The following is a 21033-nucleotide window of genomic DNA, read 5'->3' as shown; positions in this document are numbered from 1 at the left end:
GCAGCTCTCCCCAAATGCCACTGTTTCTCACTTACCTGGAGGGATGTGCAACTTAAAAAGAAGCTTGAGTTTGTCAGTGAAGCTTCCATTATACATCATATCTGTTAGGGGAAAGGACAGTCTATTCAACTGGACCAAACTTTAAAACACCCTTTTAACCTAAACAAATACAACCTAGGGAGGTTGGAACTGGACATGTGCCCTACCTTCCAGGGAATATAATTAGATACAAAGATTAATGAGCATACTGTCACCTGTGGCTGAGCTTGGGGTTAGTCTACACTGACGAAAGAACACTATTAATGTCTATGACTTACTAAAATAAAACCACAGCACCAAACAAATATAGCACTAATGTCTTAGCATTTCCCTTAAAGTTTTGTTTCCTGAACAATACCACTTTGAAAACAAGATGAAAGAAACAGAGCAGTAAGTCAAGAAAACTTTCAGTTCCCCAGAGGTATAAGGCATTGGTCATCCTGCACAATCTGTGTATAAGATGACTTAGTATGAAAATTTATCATAAACCAAACAGGCTGGACAGTGAAATCAGACCATTCTTAATTTCTGGATATTTTGATGGCCAAGCCATATTTAAACTTAATCTCCAAGAGGGAATTATTCTGTCTAATAAAAATCACACTATTTGACACTGTGTTAAGAGACTAAGTCTCCTCAGCTTTCTGTGTAGTGTATGGAAGGTGATATACCCTAGGACTAGTGCTCATGTATGTTTTGTTGCCATACCAAGAACACAGGCAAATTGTTTGAAGTTTATAAGGCAGTTGGAGCTCTCATCCATCAGTCGGAATGTCCACAGGGCCAGGGAGTCTCTGTTTGCACAGTGTGACCAGGGGCTCAAGAGATGGCAGAGAAGCCTGAACTGCTCACAATCAATCCGGTACTGGTCAAGGTAGGGCAGACTAGCATCGTGATGTTGCAGGATGGGACTATTTGCACTCCAGTAACAGGAAAGAAAATGCTCCTTCTGCAAAGCAAAGGTAAAACACTAGATTTTAGGAAAAAACAAGTCTCTCTGGGGGAAAGGTATGAGGAGCTAACTATATAAGCAATAGTACAGCTGGCATGTAAAACATATATTGAGTCTAACCTTTATCTCTATTTATTAAAACCATTTCAAACCTTACCGTTAAGATGGCTGTTTAGTAAGTGCAGAAAATGGCAAATTACCTTGAATAATTCATAAAGCTCTTCAAGATCACTAGGACTGAATTTTACTTCTTGAGACACAACACGTAGCTGAAACAAAATTAAGAAAAAATTAATTTATATGTCTCCCCTCCTTGGAATAAAGCCTGTAGAATAAAATTATGGAAGACTTAACATTACATTCAGAGACACTGTTTGCATACTCCAGGTTTTGGCATGTTACAAGTAAGAATAGCACTTCTTCTAAAAAGTAATCAGAAGATTATAGATTAAAATAAATAATTTCTCAAAAAAGAGAAAAGCTTAAGCCTAGTCATGTTACTAACATACATGGAGCCTACACTATGAAACCCAGGAGATAAAACTCAATTATTTATAACTACATAACACATAGCTTCTTTTAAATGGACAAATGCATGTTGAGCTCTCAACAGTGAAGCTGAATCCTCATTTTTTTAAATTATAAAAAAATTGTTCACAGCTTTTAAAAAGCAAAGTTTGGTATAAGACCAGCTTCCTACTTCACAATATGTATGTATTGTAAAATTAATTACAACAATATCACCTTAGCATAACCACCAGCAATTAGTTTCTGTTGCTATAAGCCACATATACTACAGAAAGAAGCACTGGGTGGTGGACAGACAAGTATTATCATAAGGTATAGGAAATGAGCCACTGTAGAAAATAGGCAAACAACGGAAGCTACTCATAACCTACACCTTCATTGGTGTAGAGCAGTCTGAACTGAAAGGAAGAGACAGGCAGATGGAGAAGTGCCACATTACCAGACATTCACACACAACATAAAAAAAAGCAACACCTGTTGAATGCACTACAATAACCTCTTCAGTGCTGCTTCCCAGAGCAAAAATGCATGTGCTTAACTGTTTTACTGTATGATGCTCGATGCCTCTAATAGAAAAGTATTAACATCAGCAGACAGAAATACAGGTCAGCCTGTCCCAAGCCACACAAAGCGTCAGAGGTACACCAGCCTTTACAAGTGGTTTGCAATGGTATTACTTATAACAAGACCAGGAGATCATGATGTGATTTACAGACTGAAAATATCACAGGCCAAGCCTCAGTTAACAGACACCCTGCAGACATGGGGGAGAGTTCTATATAAATTAATATATAAATTTTATATAAAATCATATATTTGGCCCTGGAAACTGCAGGACTTGTCAGAACCTTCCAAAAGTGAATGAATTTTATCAAGGAGAAGGTTGACACTCTTCCAAGTCACTCACCACATTCTGCTTGGTCATAGTTTCCAAGGTCTGGATCACATAAAGCCTGTTCCTGCAGCGCAAGCTCTCAACATCCTCATAGCGAATATCACCGTATCTCTAAGAAGAAAAGCATCATTCGATGCAATCAACTGTTGGGAGACGCATCTAAACAAGTATTTTTGTCTTTCTTGCATCTAAGCACAATACAGGCATGGACACAAAGGAAGATCACAGAAACTCTGAGGAAAAAATAATTTATTAGAGCACTAACACTCTCCTTAACCAGTGTAATTTTTAAAAGGGTGTTTAAAAGTGTTTCAGAGAGCAACGGAGAAAGAAGAAACTGGAGTAGTTCCCTGTGTGGGAGGACAAAGAAAGAGATTTTACTGTGTGTTGGCTCTATACCCAACTCTGCTATCACATGGTGACTACTACTGCAAGGCAGGAAAGTCTAAGATGTGCATGTTGTCAGGGACTGAAGTTCACTCCAGTGTAATTAAGAAATCAGCTAAGTAATTTCTGAATCATTCCTGGCTTCCTCTGTAATTTCTAAAGGACATGAAAGGTGTCTGCACATTGGAGTGAATAAATGCATTTATCTTTAAGGAAAAGTGGGATAGGGAGGCAAAAACTAAAATCAAATTACCAGAGAAATCTAAACAATTAAAATCTAAATAGAAACTAGGAGATCAAAACAGAACAACATTCTTTATCAAGACCACATCAAATTTATTAAATTTCCTTTTATGAAGAAATTCAGTAGATTCAACTTCTCTTCTGTAAGTTTTTTGACACTTTTCAGCAGCACAGGCAATCAGGAAGACATGGTCTAACCACGACCACCATGCACCACGGGCAAAATTGCTTCTAATAACAAGCTTTGAGAACAAATGAGTGATAAACAACCAAATCAGGCAGGACTTCCAGAAGCTTTTCCGCAGTGTGTCTGTCCCCTTACGAGCAATGTCCTTTAAACAAGATACGAAAAACTGCAACACAGGCAGAAGAGTTTGAGCACATTAACTTTGAAGAAAGGTTAAAGGAACTGTTTTTTTAAATCTAGAAAAATAATAGATCTGGAAATTCCCTTTTGGGAGAGCAATCTGTTAAAACTCATTCTTCTCACTTAGTCATGATAAGGCTGGACTCCAACTGAGCAGCCTCATCTAGCTGTCCCTGCTCACTGCAAGGGGGTTGGATTAGATGGTCTTTAAAGGCCCCTGCCAACCCAAACTATTCTATAATTGATTCTGTGACCAGACTTGAAAGGGTAAATGATGAACAACCATCTAATAGTAACAACGAACTATGGAGAAACCACAGCCAACTCTCCTCAGTAGTGCTTTATGAACATCCGAGAGAAATTATACTAGATATTTTCCCATGTGGGCAGAGAAATCCTATGATTGACTAAAGTTTTTACAGATTTTCTTTTGTGGAACTGTTTTAACAACTCTAGATTTTTTTAAAGGGTGATCTGGGTGGATGCTGGACAGGAAGCTGAACAGGACAACCTGTTGAGTTTTCTTCTACAACTGTATTTCTATGTTCCTGTGGAGACCGCTACTAGTATACTTCTGGCTTGAAACGCAGTGGAAGCAGAGAGAAAGTGCATCTCTCAATTGTAATTCATTCACTGGTCTGGCTGATATTGGGCAATGGCCTTAGTAAGAATATAAAAGCAATATATAATGAAAATCTGAATTAATTTAATGTCATAAAATGTTATACAGTCTTGCATTTGAAAATGTAGTTCAGTTTCATTCGTTTAACTCAAGCACACATGCAGATTCTCTGGTAGTCTAATCATGCCTGATCTGCATGTGTGCATGAGTTAAACGAATTAAACATTTTAAAATTCAACTCCATACCTTTTCGCTTAAACTTGTTTCTTGTGAACACCTGTATAAACAACAATATTACAGGGAGTATCTCTTCACGTCTTTATAATTTGTAACCCATTTGAAGAATGACAACTCTCCATCGCAGCAATCTTCCCATTTCAATTTTTTTTTTATTTTATTACCACAGTGCTATGAAAATAAAACCCTTCACCAGACCGCAATTGTGGTAAGATTAACTGTCTGGTCAAAATGGAAAGCAGGAAATTGATTCTTACTTCATATGAGCAGTTCTCAAATATTAAACACTTGCCAGCACTGAAGAAACCCAGTTTCAACTGATGACAATAATTTGCATGAGAAAAAAGGGGCTGTGAGATAGAAACTGGGATATGGGCCTAGGAACAGGGCTGTGGAAGATTCAAGTTCAAAGATCTGCCCAAAACAATGTTCAAAACTCTTATCAGAGACTATTGATTTGGTGCAGTCTCCTGCAGAAGAAAGTGAGTTTTTGTTTTTCAGTCATGATCCCACCTCTGTAAAAGCTTCAACTTACACTTTCGAATGCAATATACAGCACTTCATTATTTACCATTTCTGGTCTCTATTCTGCAAGTATTCATCCTCACCTTGAGTTTTCAACTTTTGTTTCAAGAATCTTACAGCATTTTCCAAATGTGATTCTTCAGTATAACATTCTTGTAAAACAATACTATAGTAGAACAGACTTTTGTATGATTAGCCCAGTGCTACAGAGACAGCTGCAAGCAAAACTGAGTTTCTGTTTCTTGACATTGTTCACCCCACTAAAAGCAGCACCCTCTTCTTAGGAAAAAAATCAAAGAAGACAGTTTCTAAATTGTACAAATTACAGTTAGTTAATCTTTTCTGACTGTCAAGGTCAGGACACTTTTTTTAAAGAGATGTACTTTTTTTATTAAACACATGACTGGGAATCAGAAAACAAAAGAAGTATCACACAGATAAAAGAAACCAGTTAACAGAAAAAGCAAACTGTGAACTTATCTTTTCTCTCAGCTTGCCTTTCACTTCCAGTGGTCTGAACAGAAACCTATCTACAAATAGATTAATACTCTGATTCACATGATGGGAAGAGAAAAAAATGTCTCATAGAAATCTGGGGACAAAAATGAGAAACTAGATTTCCTCCCCAGTGCAGAGCTCCAAAGCTTAATATTGCAGAAAATAAATTAGCAAATTGAAAGAAAATACTAAATGAGCATAGCTGGTCTTCCTCACACAACACATCTCTAGATGCCATTTAACTCATACCATAAACTACTCAAATACACAGCTTCCCATATATATTATGTCAAAAGTTACCAGTATCTGCAATGTGCAGTAATCAATCTCCAATTAGTATAACACAAAGGCTGTCTCTGTATTTTGTCATTTACTTAACATACTAATAATAGGGAAGAGGGATGGTAATACATGACCTGTGATGAATCTTGGGAACTCTACTCAGGACAGACTAGAAAGCACCTTCCTGGCACTTGAAAACCCAAAACAACAGAAAAGCAAACCTATCTCATAACCTATAAGATTTTCAGTGAGGGTCAACAAAATACAGAATCAAATTTCTACTATTCCAGACAGCTTTTTCTACCCTAGTTTGTACAATGCAACTACACTGTTTCAAAGTAGCCCATGAAACATTAAAACTGCACAGGATGCAAAAATATGCCCACAAGAACACATACTTCATTTGATTCTCGGATCAGATCAGTGATGTCCACTTTTGGATGGTCACTCTTTGTATCACTGAGATTGGAGCCCTGCTGCACAGCTGGAGGTAAAGGACTGTCTTTGTTAGTGACACTGTCAAAAAATCTGCACAAAGCAAACATATAAGAAATTAGCAGGAACCAGTTTATCACAATAAAACAGTAACATTGGTATCTACCGAAGAAAAAGCGTGCAGAGAATGGGAAAAAACAGTACCAGTCAGTAGCATGTGCTGTAATAGTAACAAAGATACACAAACATGGGAACTGCCCACCCAGAGAAGGTTGTAGAGCTTCTAGCTTTGGGAGTTTTTAAGACTGAGCTTATGTCATCTAGTGGTAGCAGTAATCCTCTTTTGAGTGGGAAGTTAAACCAGACTCTTTCCAAGGTCCCTTCCACTTGGCATTCCCCTGGTTTTCTAATCCATATAGCAAGGTTGTGCTAACTGGCACAGAGAAAAAAGCTGGTCCTGAACTGTGAACAAGACAATCTTAATTCCCCCAGATGTATAAGCCAAAGACATGCCTGGTCTGTACCTGCTTATCACACGTACATAACCAGCCTAAATAGATCCAGTGGGGATGACAGATTTTACAATAAACACCAGACTGCATGGTCTCATAACAAAAACTACATTTTCTACAATAATTCTGTAGCTCCTACCCCATTCAAACATGCAACATATAAAAGCCTCACTAAACAGAAATTCTTATTATCAGTTATTAACAGTCACAACTCATTAAGTCCTATAGCACAGTAATTTTACTGTTCTAATCCTCCATGATACACAACCACAGCATCAACAAAAGAATTTAGTTAATGAAGAAAAAACTGTACAAGTTTTTTTTGCAGTATGTCATTTTAAAGCACACTTCATGTTGCTAACAGAACAAACATCTTGTCATGATTGAGGTCATCACATTTTTTTGGTCTTATTTCTGTTTTAAGCCATTAACAGCAGAGGATTCAGCAGCCTAAACTACAAGAACTATGCTGAAGAACTTGCTGCCTGTAAGTTGATGTCTGGAACAGTCAAAATGTGCTTTAGATCATCTCATGAAGGCAAGCTGCCTTCTAGACATGATATAAATTCAAGGTAAAAAACACATTGCTTTTTCTTTAAAATTCATGAAATAGTTATGGTTTTAGAAGAACTTGAATATAGGATGGGATTTTCAGAGGATCCAAGCCCACTTTCCAGCCACCTCTTCCAGAATTTCAGCCTGAGATGAACACTAACCCCTTTGAAGCCTTTGGCAGTCTTGAGATGTCTCCTCAGCTACTGCAGAATGACTTATCTAAATGCAATTATAGCAGCTGCTATGTAGCCTGAAAGAGTAACAGTTATACTAATACCTGTTGAGAATAGTGACTGCTTCTGCATCATCCTTACAAGTGAGCAACTTCCCCATGTTGTATTCCAGCACTGCAAGGCCCAGCTGCAAGATTGCCTTTATTCCATCATAGAAGAAACAGTCCATCACATTGACTGCACTTTCAATTGGCAGCACACTGATAAAAAGGGTAAGGAACCAGGAGAGAGAGACCGAGGAGAAAAAAGTCATGTCCGTCATGTGGTCTGTCAACTGAGGCAGGTGAACCCTGACGAGCTCCTCAAACACTGCCTGATCTACCAAGGCACCTGCAGGGAAAGGATAACAAAACCACCACCCAAATCTTAACATAGAGAAGCACACTTCTCATAGCACCAGCCAGAAGCAAAGTTCCTGTTCTAGTGCAGCTTTGTTGTACAAGCACACACAGGCCCAGTTGCACAGAACCATTGGCTCCTTCCCCCATGCTGGAAGCTGTGCTTTCCATGCATGGGGGCCAGAGCCTTGAGCATGCTTGAAGTGTGTTTGCACTTTGGTGACTGCATGGTTGCTTCCACTAACTCTCCTGGCAGCCAATACATTCCCTCTGTAACAAGAGAGACTTCACACCCCATTTTCTTCTAACATATACACCTATAAAGACTGCATATGAGATCAAAGTCCAAGTCTGGACCTGAAGTAACTCCTCTTCCCTTATCTAAACTGGCTAAGTTTCAAATAAATAGTATGAATTGCAGTTATAATTCCATAAGAACAGTATAAAAGTCTAGAAATATTCTATTCTTAGAATACTGACAATATCTGAAAATCACATCCATGCCTGTTTAAGGAGGAGTCACAGGATGTTCTCTGTAACCTCCATTTTCTACTCCACAACTAAAACAAACGCAATGGTTTCTCTCCACTCGTCAGTCTTCAGCTCATTCCTTACATTTGTTCTTAATGAAGAATCATTGGCATTCAGTATAGCTAGACATTCAATTCAAGATAGATAAAGAAGCAAATGGATGTTACCAATGATTCGGCGATTGAAATAATCGGGAAGCATCCTTTCACACACAGCAACCAAAAGCCAGAATGCTTCCTCCTCTTTAGCATACAGCAGAAGCACTGATGTCAGAATATTCATTGCCTGCAACATTCAAACAGGAAAGGAAACATTTAAGAGAAAAGACAGTGAAAACACAACTGGTATTATTTCTTAGAATTTGTATTTCTGAAAGAACTTTACAGCACATTTTTAAAGTGCTGGGATAACCTACAGCCATATCCAGGACAAGAGTTTTACTTCTATGTTATTAAATACAGAACAGAGTATGTAAAGTTCATAAAAATATTTTTAAGTGCTATATGTCTGGTTAGAATGCAAATGCACATATTAAGTGGACATGACAGCATTTATAAATTAACTCAAGTATAATGTAAAAACTCACTTTACACAATGGCATGAAATAAGCAAAGTAAGTGAACCACTAAGCATGAAACTATTCCACATTTCTGTGACAGATTTTATGAGGTACTACCATACTGCCAACATGAGCTAGTATTTCAACAGCCAAACTAAGACTCTAAACTGCTATACCTGACAATACCCAATTTGTGGATTCCTGAATGCATAAGCTGTAAGAACTCTCCTGAGAGCAGAAATTCCTGTGTCACTTTGAAAAGCAGGATGCTCAGGTAGGGAGCGACGTAAATCTCGTTCAATTTCGTCAGTAGCCAAAGTGCATGTTCCTAAGGATTTTTCCACCAACTCAGTGTAATAACCAGGGTTGGATGCCATATCATTTACAGCACCTGTAAATAAATACATTGCATTGCACAGTATTAGAGGAAAACAGTAAAGCAGTAATTTGTTTGCAATTTGCGTAAAAATTTTGGTGATTACTAAGGTACCTCATGAATTTCCAGATATTACTGAAGTAATATGTCAGAGTAATTCTACTGAAATGAATGGAATCACTCAGCAATGAAAGTTGCTGACTCCCAAATGATGACTCCCAAAATGAAACTTGTTATGAAATACCTGAGAAGAGTAGCCATAGTTCTCCTCTCAATGCCTCTGGGATGCCTCTTACAACTAGGTCTCGAGTCTTCTTTGTTCGGAACATACTGACTCCATGGCCCAGTTCTGCAAACAGGATGTTCCACGACTGTTCCTTCATTTTTTCTTTCAACTACAAAAAGCAGAAGATAACAAGCATTAAGTATGCTGGCAGATTCTCCTCAGAATTCAGACAACAAAAGTAAATTTTGCTCACAGTTATATTCATATAAACTGTAAACTGCGGCTTTGGCATCCATATTGATGTATGAAATGAGTGCTGAAGCAAATCAGAGCAAAATCCAGCCTATGCAGAGCACAAATTCAGCATAAAATGCCATCTTACACATGACTTACTATTCTTTAAAGTACGTTCATACAAGATGAGACAGAAGGTAGGTCTAATCCAGTATCCCATCTGACAGAAACCAACAACTGCTACAGCACAGGAAGTGTGTGTGTGTCAAACAGACATTTCTCTGAAGCAAAGCAACTGCTGATCAGGTGCTAAAGCCCATGTGAGGCTCCAGGGCTGAGACAGGGTGAATGTCACTGTTGTAGTTGATAGCCTGAAATGTATCTTTTCCCATCTTTTAGTTGTGATTCTCCCCCCACCCCCACGGCGAGAGGCCGGATAGAGTAAAGAGAGGACCCCGCTGGCATTTCCAGCTGCTTGAAGTTTCTTTAGCCCAGGAAAGCACGGGGTTGGGAGAAGAGAACTCTTCTTTCCAACACAGAAGTTTGTAACTTTTTCCTGTCCCAGAATGCCTCTAAACTATGGAAGCTGAGAAGGCATGCTTACCTTGCCTTCCCTTTCTTTCCCCCCTGGGTTGCCAGGAAACCAAGCCCCCCCTCTCTCCCCCTCTGCCCCTCTGTACAGAATACTCCCACACCTTTGTGGGCATTTGAAGAAGTTGGTGTCTGTTATTTCTTATCTTGGTGTGTGTAACCTTGATTTGTAGAAGGTTTGTAAGATGTACTAACTGAGAAAAATAATTGGTTTTCTCTCTGATGTTCCCTCCCTCTGAGAAACCCTGTTAAAAGAAACCCCCCCAGACCCCAAATCCTTTGTCTCTCGTTCTTTGGATTCCCCTTCACAGAAATAAACTGTGGAATGCAAACCAGAGAGAGAGTCCCCCCCTGATTTCTTTACTCGCTCTATAGACTTAGATTCTTGAAGAAAATCAGTGAACCCCACAAACATATGCTGGCTCGAAACTCGAGTGAAGAGAAACCTCATCACTGAGCTAGCCGGGCCACACTCGAGAAGATCGAGTCAGATGACGCCCAGAACGTGAGGCTGGCCTGTCCCTCAACAAAGGGGACAGAAGAACCACGGAAGGTGAGATTCTGACCACCGCTGGGACGACACCTACCCCAGAAGCGTCTCTTCGCTGTTCTAAGTGTTGGGGAGAAAAGCAAGAACCCCTGTGCACCAAGGGGCTGCTTTTGAGAGCGAGACAACGGCACAAGCATTCAGAAGACTGAATTCCCCAAAGGGGGGAAGTGGTGAAGAGGGAGTGGGTGAGAGAAGAGTCCCATCCCAGGTGAAACTTCTGGATGCAGAGCAGTTTGGAGCCGTTGGTGAAATAGCTGCGACAGACAGGTGAGATCACAGAGATGGGTGCAAGACTGTCTGTAGCACAAAGGGGGATTTTTAATCAAGTGATTGGCATTTTGCAAATTGGAGAGAAACCGTTTTCTAAGAAAAAAGTGAAAAAATTAGTGAATTGGGTTTTTTTAAATTTTCCTCAAGTGTCTCCTGCAGATGTAACTTCTGTTTCCTTTTGGAACAGAGTGGGGACAAAATTGACTGAATCTGTGAATGCTGGAGATAGTTCAGCAGAGAAAGTAAACTATTTGTTTATTTTGATTAGACTAACCCTTATTGAAAAAGAAGAAAAAAGGTTATCCAATCCTAACCCTGATAACCCTGTTTCTTTACCTCAACCCTGTTACCCTAAGCTGGGGGAGTCCTCTCAGCACCCCTGTTCCAGGAGCTCTGGCCAAGCTGTTGGAAACCTTTCCCTAAAACCCATCCCAGCTCCCTCTCCTACCCCTCTTTACCCTCAATATCCCTCTCCTCTTGTTCCTGGTGGTCTTTTGGGTACACAAAATGGAGGAGACCACATGGTGAGCCTCCCCCCAAGTGTTACACAAAGGGCCCAGGAACTTCAAAATGGTGGCGAGCACATGGTCAACCCCCAGGTTGCTTCTTCTTCCCACAATCCCTTTGTTGCCCCTCCCCCCTTCAACACTTTCCTCCCTCAAGACCTCCCCCCTCCTGGTCATCCAGACCCTCCCTCCTCTGCCTCCGCCCCACCCCTCAGGGGTGTCTCCCTCCCAAGGCACCCCGCCCCTGACCCCTCCTACCCCCCCTGCAACCCCGCCTGCCCTCTGCTGCTGGCTCCCAGGTCACTCCCTCCAGCTCACACAGTGTGGAGAAGGGAGAGAGTGAAGGGACAAACCAGGAACAGAAGCCTGCCTTCTTTGCAGCCCTGTAACTTATGGGAGGGGAGGAACATTACCAGAATGGAATGCAATGTCATTTCAATTGAAAATGGAATTATGCAAAGCAGCAGAAGAGTTTGGAAAGGAAAGCCAATTTTTTAAAAGTCTTTTAAAGGCAACCCTCTCCTCCAACCAATTGGTCCCCCATGATTTGAAGGATTTGTTTTCCTGCCTTCTATCCCCAGGAGAATATTTGCTCTGGGAAGGGGCTTGGAAAAGATTGTTGAAAACCCTTTTGGGAGAATTACTGAGCAGTGATTTTGAACCTTTAGATGAAACAGGTAAAATAATTACCATGAATCATTTATGTGGTGAAGGTGATTGGAGCGAACCTATTGACCAAGCCCAAAATTTGTCAAAAGGAGTTAGAGAGAAAATAAAGAAGGCTGCAGAGAAAGCATTTTTTCAATATTCCTCTTTCTGAATTTGTTGTTCTCTATGCTCAAGTTAAACAATGTTCTGATGAAAGATTTGTAGATTTTGTGAATAGATTAAAGGTACAGATTGAAAGACAAGTGCAGAATACCATCCTGCACTCTGACTTGCTGTTGGAAATGGCTCAAGTGAATGCGAATGAAGCCTGTAAAGCACTGATTCGGGTGCTGCCAAAGGATCCACCACCGACCTTGACAACTTTGATCGAGATGTGTACGGATGTAATCAGCACTTCAATGCCAAGGACTGAGGATTCCCAAAGAACCCCAGGAAGGATTGCAGCCACAACTGTACCTACTCTGCCATCACCAGCCAAGTCGAAGGGAGCGTTCACCTGTCATCAGTGTGGACAGCCAGGACATTTTGCAAAGTTCTGCCAAGTGCCATATCCTAACAAGCAAGGGCAAAGAAACTTGGAAAAGGGAGGGGGTCCTCAGAACCAAAAAAACTAGATAAGCAGCGCGAGTCTATTCCGCGCAGGGACACAAGTAGAATAGAAGTTGCAGGGGGAGGGAAAATTTAATGTGATAACACTCTTAAATGTGACGTTTCTCACAGGTCTGACTTCTGCCACCGAAATAACACCAATGGTTGTGAGGTTTGGAAGCCAAAATTACCTCTCAAATTGTTTACTGTGAAAGATCAATTTTTTAGGTCTCGCCACTGGACGGTTGTTTCCGTTGACCCGCTGAGGGAAAAACTGACCCCCGACTTGAATTGTAAGTTTCTTGTTATTGGGGACACAAAAAACACACCCCCAGAGATTGAAATTTCTCCTGTCACTCTTTCAACTGACTTGGATGCACTCATCCTTTTGGCACGGTGCATCAACCCACCATTCTACCTGGCACAAGGGCAGGTAATTGCTCAAGCTATTCCCATTCCATCAGGGATCCCAGTAGACAACGTAGCACCTCAGATCTACTGGGCTCAAGCAGTGGGAGAAAACAAACCCATCATCTCATGTCATTTGAAAAAAGGTAGTGAAGGCATGGGAATGACAGGCATGATAGACACAGGAGCAGATGTGACTGTCATCCCTGAAAAGAGATGGCCACCACAATGGGAACTGCAACCGATGGTTAGCCACATCCAAGGTATAGGGGGAGCCCAATTGGCCAAGATATCAAAGGAACCCATTCAGATTAGAGGACCTGATGGGCAAATAGCATCTATTCGCCCCATTGTCACTGATTTCCAGGTTCCCCTGTGGGGAAGAGATGTCATGTCCCAATGGGGAGTCCGCATTGAAATTCCGAAAACACCTCGGGATTTTTGATTGCGGCCACTGAGAAGCGCCAGACCCAGAAACTAGAATGGACCACAGATTCCCCAATTTGGATACCCCAGTGGCCGCTGAGTAAAGAGAAATTAAAGGCGCTAAACGAGTTAGTAGATGAGCAATTAGCCCAAGGCAATATTGAACCTACTTTTAGCCCTTAGAACTCCCCTGTGTTTGTCATTAAAAAGCCAGGGAAAGACAAGTGGAGATTAGTTCATGATCTGAGAGAAATTAACAAAGTCATTGTAGACATGGGACCTCTTCAACCAGGGATGCCGTCTCCTGCCATGCTCCCTCAAAATTGGGAATTGGCTGTGATTGACATCAAAGATTGCTTTTTCAAAATTTCTCTAGACCCTATCGATGCCCCCAGGTTTGCTTTTTCTGTGCCTTCCCTCAACAGAGAAGCCCCAATGAGAAGGTTTCATTGGAAATCCCTCCCCCAAGGGATGAAAAATTCACCTGTGATTTGCCAATGGTATGTTGCTGCCTTGTTATCCCCTGTGCGAGCTGAGGTGGAGGAAGCCATTATCCTGCATTATATGGATGATGTGCTAGTGTGTGCCCCCCAGGAAAAATTGCTACAGTCCACACTGGACCGGGTGACCGAAGTTTTAACAACTGCAGGACTCACCCTTCAGGAAGAAAAAGTACAAAAGATGCCTCCTTGGAAATACCTAGGTCTGGAAATCACTGCAAAAACAATTGTTCCTCAAAAATTAGCTTTTAACAGCAATCCCAAAACCTTAGCCGACTTGCACTCTCTGTGTGGAACATTGAATTGGGTTAGGCCTTGGCTAGGCATTGCCACTGATGACCTAGCCCCTCTTTTCAATTTATTGAAAGGGGGAGATGAGCTGAGTGCTCCAAGGACTCTGACTCCAGAAGCTAGGGATGCTTTAGAGAAGGTAAGCAGCATGATGGAGAAGAGACAGGCACATAGATGCCATCCAGAGCTGCCTTTCAAATTTATTGTAATGGGGAAATTGCCACACCTTCAGGGGTTGATTTTTCAGTGGGACAAAGACCAGAAAGACCATTTGATAATCATTGAGTGGGTCTTTCTCAGTCACCATCGGTCCAAAAATATTACAAGGCCACAGGAATTGATGGCCCAGCTGGTTGGAAAGGCCAGGCTGAGAATGAGAGAACTTGCTGGCTGTGATTTTTCATGTATACATTTGCCCCTAAGCCTCTCTGAGGAAGAAACCTCCTCAGTGAAGATGACCAAGGAAATGTTTGAGCACCTCTTGAGGAATCAAGAGACCCTGCAAATTGCTCTAGAGAATTTTACTGGGCAGATTTCAGTTCATGCCCCTGCACACAAATTGTTTAATTCAAAATTTAATTTGGTACCAAAAGATAAGAGGAGTCAGAAGCCCCTTGAAGCTTTGACTGTTTTTACTGATGCTTCTGGAGCATCCCGAAGGTCAGTAATGACCTGGAAGGATCCTCAGACGCAGCAGTGGGAAACAGATGTTGATTATGTAGAAGGATCCCCTCAAATTGCTGAGTTAGCAGCAGTGGTTAGAGCATTTGAGAGGTTTTCAGAACCATTCAATTTGGTCACTGATTCAGCTTATGTAGCAGGAGTAGTTTCCAGAGCAGAAAATGCAGTCCTCAAGGAGATCTCAAACAGAACTTTGTTTGAATTGCTCTCAAAATTAATTTATGCAGTTTCCCATCGAGAACATCCCTATTTTGTTATGCATACCCGGTCGCACATGGAATTACCTGGTTTCATAGCAGAAGGGAATGACAGAGCTGATTCCCTGGCTGCTGCCCCTGTTGGACTGGCCAGACTCCCTGACCTGTTTCAACAGGCAAAATTAAGCCATGAAATGTTTCATCAGAATGTACCAGGTTTAATTCGACAGTTTAATCTGAAACGAGATCAAGCCAAAGCCATTGTGGCCACATGTCCCCACTGTCAGCGCACAGCTCTGCCATCCCTGGGTGCTGGAGTCAATCCAAGGGGACTGAAAAGCTGTGAAGTATGGCAAACTGATGTAACACACATCCCTGAATTTGGACAAGTAAAATACGTACATGTATCTATTGATACCTTCTCGGGAGCAATTTTTGCCTCGGCCCATGCAGGAGAAAAAGGTGTGCATGCCACAAAGCACCTGTTGCAAGCTTTTTCTGTGCTAGGAATCCCTAAAGAAATTAAAACAGATAATGGACCAGCATATATTTCCAAAGTGTTTAAGGAATTTTTGCAAGAATGGGGAATGAGACACAAGACAGGAATCCCCCACTCTCCAACAGGTCAAGCAATAGTAGAGAGAGCACACCAGTCACTCAAAAGAGTTTTGAAAAATCAATGGAAAAACAAAGTAAAGTTAACACCACAAGAAAGATTATACAAAGCCCTGTTCACTCTCAATTTTTTGAACTGTTCTATGGAAGATCAAAACCCCCCAGTGGTTAAGCATTTCTCCCCTCATGGCAAACACAAGCTCAAGGAACATCCACCAGTGCTGATGAGAGACCCTGAGAGTGGAAAATTGAAGGTCCTTACAAATTAGTGACATGGGGAAGAGGATACGCTTGTGTATCAACACCCCTGGGTTTACAGTGGGTCCCACAGAGGTGGGTAAAACCATACATTGAAAAACATCCCACAAGACCCCCCGATATTTCAGTAGCAAAAGTTCAAAGAACAAACAGGTATTTAGGTGGAGAAGGAAATCCAGATTCTCCATTCTACCCTGACTTTCCACTGTTGAATTTGTTTATTGATGAATTTAGCTGATGGTTTTTGTTCCTTGTTTACCTGTATTTTAAGAAGAAACCATCCTCAGTATGACAGTTTTGTAGACAATTTCTCAAGATGAGGATTTTTGGGATGGCTGTCTTCTGTTTTCTGGACTGTTTTAGGGTTTTTTGCAATTGTTGTTGTTGTTTTGATTATGTTTTTTGTTTTGTAACGTTGGTGTGTTACCACCACCACCAAGTTAATTTCTCCTGCACCTCAGATAAATGCTGTGGAATTCCCAAATCCCAATACACCCCAAACCCCTTCCCCTTGGTTTGAAGAAGTAAAACCAAATTCCCTTCCTTCTTTTGGAAAAAATTAGGGGGAGATGTTGTAGTTGATAGCCTGAAATGTATCTTTTCCCATCTTTTAGTTGTGATTCTCCCCCCACCCCCAAGCTTCTCTTTCTCCTGTTTACCTGGCGTCAAGTTACCATGGTTACTGAAGTTTCTCTCCTCAGCCCCACGGCGAGAGGCCGGATAGAGTAAAGAGAGGACCCCGCTGGCATTTCCAGCTGCTTGAAGTTTCTTTAGCCCAGGAAAGCACGGGGTTGGGAGAAGAGAACTCTTCTTTCCAACACAGAAGTTTGTAACTTTTTCCTGTCCCAGAATGCCTCTAAACTATGGAAGCTGAGAAGGCATGCTTACCTTGCCTTCCCTTTCTTTCCCCCCTGGGTTGCCAGGAAACCAAGCCCCCCCTCTCTCCCCCTCTGTACAGAATACTCCCACACCTTTGTGGGCATTTGAAGAAGTTGGTGTCTGTTATTTCTTATCTTGGTGTGTGTAACCTTGATTTGTAGAAGGTTTGTAAGATGTACTAACTGAGAAAAATAATTGGTTTTCTCTCTGATGTTCCCTCCCTCTGAGAAACCCTGTTAAAAGAAACCCCCCCAGACCCCAAATCCTTTGTCTCTCGTTCTTTGGATTCCCCTTCACAGAAATAAACTGTGGAATGCAAACCAGAGAGAGAGTCCCCCCCTGATTTCTTTACTCGCTCTATAGACTTAGATTCTTGAAGAAAATCAGTGAACCCCACAAACATATGCTGGCTCGAAACTCGAGTGAAGAGAAACCTCATCACTGAGCTAGCCGGGCCACACTCGAGAAGATCGAGTCATGTCACCACTACAATTTCTGTGCATGCAGCACTAAGATTTAACATTGTTAAAGTGATTAAAGGTGCTGAAAGGAAAAGTAGATTTTGTTCACTTTTGTTCAACATACTATAAAAAGCAGGATTTAAAAATCTGGACTCCCTTTTGTCCTGCTCAAAGGTTATTTATTTTCTGGTATTTCTAATATAAATAATTTTAAGTTACTCAGTTCTACTGAAAGACTTATTTTGAAATAAAACCTGTCTTTTTGCACATACTATGGAAAAGCAAAACTTGGATGTTCTGCTGCAAAAACAATCACATAAATATCTCCAGAGCATAACTCTGTTAGACAGTGGTGCAGAAGAAGAAAACAAGTCAATTTCTTAGAACACTCTCCTTGCTCCCAGAGAGTTTGTAGTGATTTTGTATCTTGAAAATTCGATGGAAATGCAACATGATCATTATCATAAAACAAACAGCCAACTCTTCCCTGAAGGGTAGAAGAGCAGGAGAAATTAACTCCATGAAGATAAGGCATATCATTATTAGACAAGATGAGCAGAAAATTGAATGGAGCTATGAAGAAGCACCCTGTGGACTCCAAATACAAAAAATGCAGATGCAAGAAGACTGGCAAAGCCCCCGAGGAAATCAGCAGCCTGGCTGGAATTCATTTTTATATACTTCACTCCTTTCCAATTTGATTCCAAAAACTGTTGGCCATTTTATCCCTTACCATTTTAGAGTCAAGGTTCTCAGCATCCTGAGGATGGTAGACAGTCATTAGTGCTTCTGTACTGACAGTTTTACTGTTATCTTTCTGGCCCATCTTTGACTGTCCTGCACCAAAATCCTTTGGACTGTCAGCCGCAGAACCAGCTGCAACCTTGAAAAAAAATTTAACAATGGTACTCATAATTAACAAACAATTCTCCAAGAAGCAGCACTGATACCAGACCATCATTGTTCCTTATATTAAGTTACAAGTGCCAGATACAAACTTCTAAAGTAAATTAAAAACAGCAGTCCCTGCTCTGCACAGCTGGGCTTTCAGGAGGCTGCACTTAGGAAAAAAGCCATCTCTCAGGCAAAAAACGAAATTATGAAAGGAAAAATATTCACAAAGAGAACTGAGAATAGGAGACAAAGGCCTGACCATCCACCACCAAAAAAAACCCCATTCATACAGTGAACTATATAGAAAACCCAACAGCATTTAAAAACCAGCATTACAGCTGGAGTTGTTTTTCAAAACCTGATGAAAAACACGGTAAAAGAACCCAAACCAGAATGCATTCACAGTAGCACCATTGTCCAACTCATTCTCTTTCACATGGGCAGAGTTATTTACTTTTTTAAACCTTAAAACCAGACTGAATGAGTACACTACTCATTCCTGTGAACAAATTCTAAGAAATTAGAATTGCCAGAGCAGTTACCTCAGTACTTATGACGTGTTGTGGACTCACAGTTGCATTGCATTTCATTCTGAGCTTTGCCACAAGCAGTCCAAAATCTCTCACCTCTGTGAAACGAAAAGCTGTTTTCCCTTTGGTACTAATGCTGACTCCTCTATTGGCTGGATCTGCTTTATCTACCCCTGTGACCTATGGAACCAAGGACACATAACATAAATTAAGCAAGGAATTTTACCTGCTTATTTATAAGAGAGAAAACCTGTTAAGAACACATGTGTAAATGAAACAGCATATGAAGCACACAAGGAGACTAGGTAATACAAGTTGCAAGTTGAAAGCTCAATTGCCTGTAGCTATTTTAGCAAAAGGCACTAAGTATTATGCAACAGATTTTTGACAGAGCACCAGAAATCTTCAAAAAAGGTTTTCCCAGCTGTGAGTGCTCAGCTTATTTGAAAACCTGGGGTCCTTCTACCTGCTGAAGCAGATGCTTTTTTCTTACCATACAAAAGCAGAGAAAACATGATTTTTGTAAGTAATCAAATGAAACAAGTTTTACAAGACGGAACTTCCCCTGAGAATACCCTGTCAAAACATCTGTCATAACACATAACAGCTGATTTTATTGTCATGATGGAACACTTACAGATTAGAGCAGTTAAAACAGTTTAATCATGGAAGTTCAAGTGACAATCATGAGAATCTAGACTGACTGGCATTGCTGATGTATTCATATTTTTAAAGGTAAAGAACAGAAAACCACTGAGAACATTGTTATAGGTAAAGAAGGAAAGACCACTGAAATGAGGTAACTGCAGACCTGTAGAACAAATAGTGAGGGTCTGACAGTCCATAAGAATAAATTTAGAGCCAGCTCCTTTAACACTGCCTCTTATGATATGGAAGTCTATTATTTGCAGCACTCTTTATAGATAATCAAATAAATTGTTTTATGTAGGTGAGGAACACCAAGTGTATTGCTGAAATTAGTACAGCTCACCCCCTATGTCAGGTGTCTTATGTTAGGCAGTATGTACACAGGGCATGTAAAGCAATTAAGGAGCAGTTATAGAACACGGTTTATTTGTAGGCTATTGTAAAATGTGTCTGGTGTTGATGAAAAGCTTTTAACACTGGAAGACTGAAATGTGGCAATGTCCTAGATCACATGAAATCAAGACAGGAATGAAGAGGGTTGGCTGTTTTTTCCCCAGAATTTATTCTGCAGTCAACTAAAGTACTCTACAGAAATTCCAAAGCTGTGTCCTTTGCTATATGTCTTTATTCTGTCCTTACAGTCTGTTGAGATTGTCAAATGTAATGGCATTGCTACTTACTCACTTGACAACTGGATTTTCCCCCAGACTTTTGAACAGTCAGCACTGCTCAACTACTGCAAAAAATTGCACTACTGAGCTGAGAAACACATCAGTGTGATTACTAACCTTCAAAATCCTCTACCCACTACAATCCTTTTTACCTTGAGAATGTATCATTAACTCACCTACAAGTTTTTTCATTTAATAAAAAAAAGGATTCTGATTTTTTAATAAAAAATTTGGACTCTGTACCAAGCTACAGAAATAAGAGTAAATAGAAAAGAGAAATAAGATAGAGAAACAAATCTAAAACATGAAAGTGGTTCCAGAAACCTACAAACAGAATTCCTACATGTAGTATCCAGGGTAGGGGGAAATACATGACATCACATAAAACATGGAAATTCTAATGAAAATCTGCTAAGTGGCTTTAAACTGTACAACTGCAAAACTGGTATAACTGACTCTGATTTGTAGTTTGCATTACCTCTCTCAATGGAATGATCACACTGCACAGGCTGCCATCCTGGCTAGCAAAGCAGATGTAGTTTTCTGAAATGCACATTTTCCCAAGGGTGTTACAATGACTGAAAGGAACCCATAAGAAGCACTCATGAACTTCCTTCAAGGACTCTTCTTTAGGTAACCTGAAGAATGCACTAAACTGTTCACTATGGGCATGGCTCTTCAGGCCTCTGGATTAAAAACAAAACACATTGGTAGAAAAGGGAAAACAAAAATTAAATCAGCTTTAAATGTCTTTACAAATACAAAAGTCACAAGTATTTGAGAAAAGACAGTAAAACATCATGCTCTCCTTTCCCATAATCTATGG

At 40.6% G+C, this 21033-nt stretch overlaps 1 protein-coding gene across 2 annotated transcripts in view; it reads right to left on the bottom strand.

Annotated features, from left to right (window-relative positions):
- The window catches only part of TBC1D8B (TBC1 domain family member 8B), a 36742-nt gene that overhangs the window by 2390 nt on the left and 13319 nt on the right, over nucleotides 1-21033 (bottom strand). For both annotated transcript variants that reach the window (XM_088062730.1, XM_005532397.3), the window contains 12 exons: nucleotides 20686-20893; nucleotides 18901-19068; nucleotides 18198-18347; nucleotides 9359-9509; nucleotides 8915-9129; nucleotides 8347-8464; nucleotides 7355-7640; nucleotides 5974-6103; nucleotides 2427-2525; nucleotides 1192-1260; nucleotides 748-988; nucleotides 36-101 (listed from right to left, as the gene is read on the bottom strand). In XM_088062730.1, coding sequence (XP_087918856.1) covers nucleotides 36-101; nucleotides 748-988; nucleotides 1192-1260; nucleotides 2427-2525; nucleotides 5974-6103; nucleotides 7355-7640; nucleotides 8347-8464; nucleotides 8915-9129; nucleotides 9359-9509; nucleotides 18198-18347; nucleotides 18901-19068; nucleotides 20686-20893 — 1901 coding nt within the window. The remainder of the gene's footprint in view (nucleotides 1-35; nucleotides 102-747; nucleotides 989-1191; nucleotides 1261-2426; nucleotides 2526-5973; nucleotides 6104-7354; nucleotides 7641-8346; nucleotides 8465-8914; nucleotides 9130-9358; nucleotides 9510-18197; nucleotides 18348-18900; nucleotides 19069-20685; nucleotides 20894-21033) is intronic.

The sequence above is a fragment of the Pseudopodoces humilis genome, chromosome 15, assembly GCF_049639895.1.
Source record: "Pseudopodoces humilis isolate 2021_Gansu_Grassland_sample_001 chromosome 15, ASM4963989v1, whole genome shotgun sequence".
NCBI classification, from domain to species: Eukaryota; Metazoa; Chordata; class Aves; order Passeriformes; family Paridae; genus Pseudopodoces; species Pseudopodoces humilis.
This window is presented reverse-complemented; position numbering and strand designations above follow the sequence as displayed.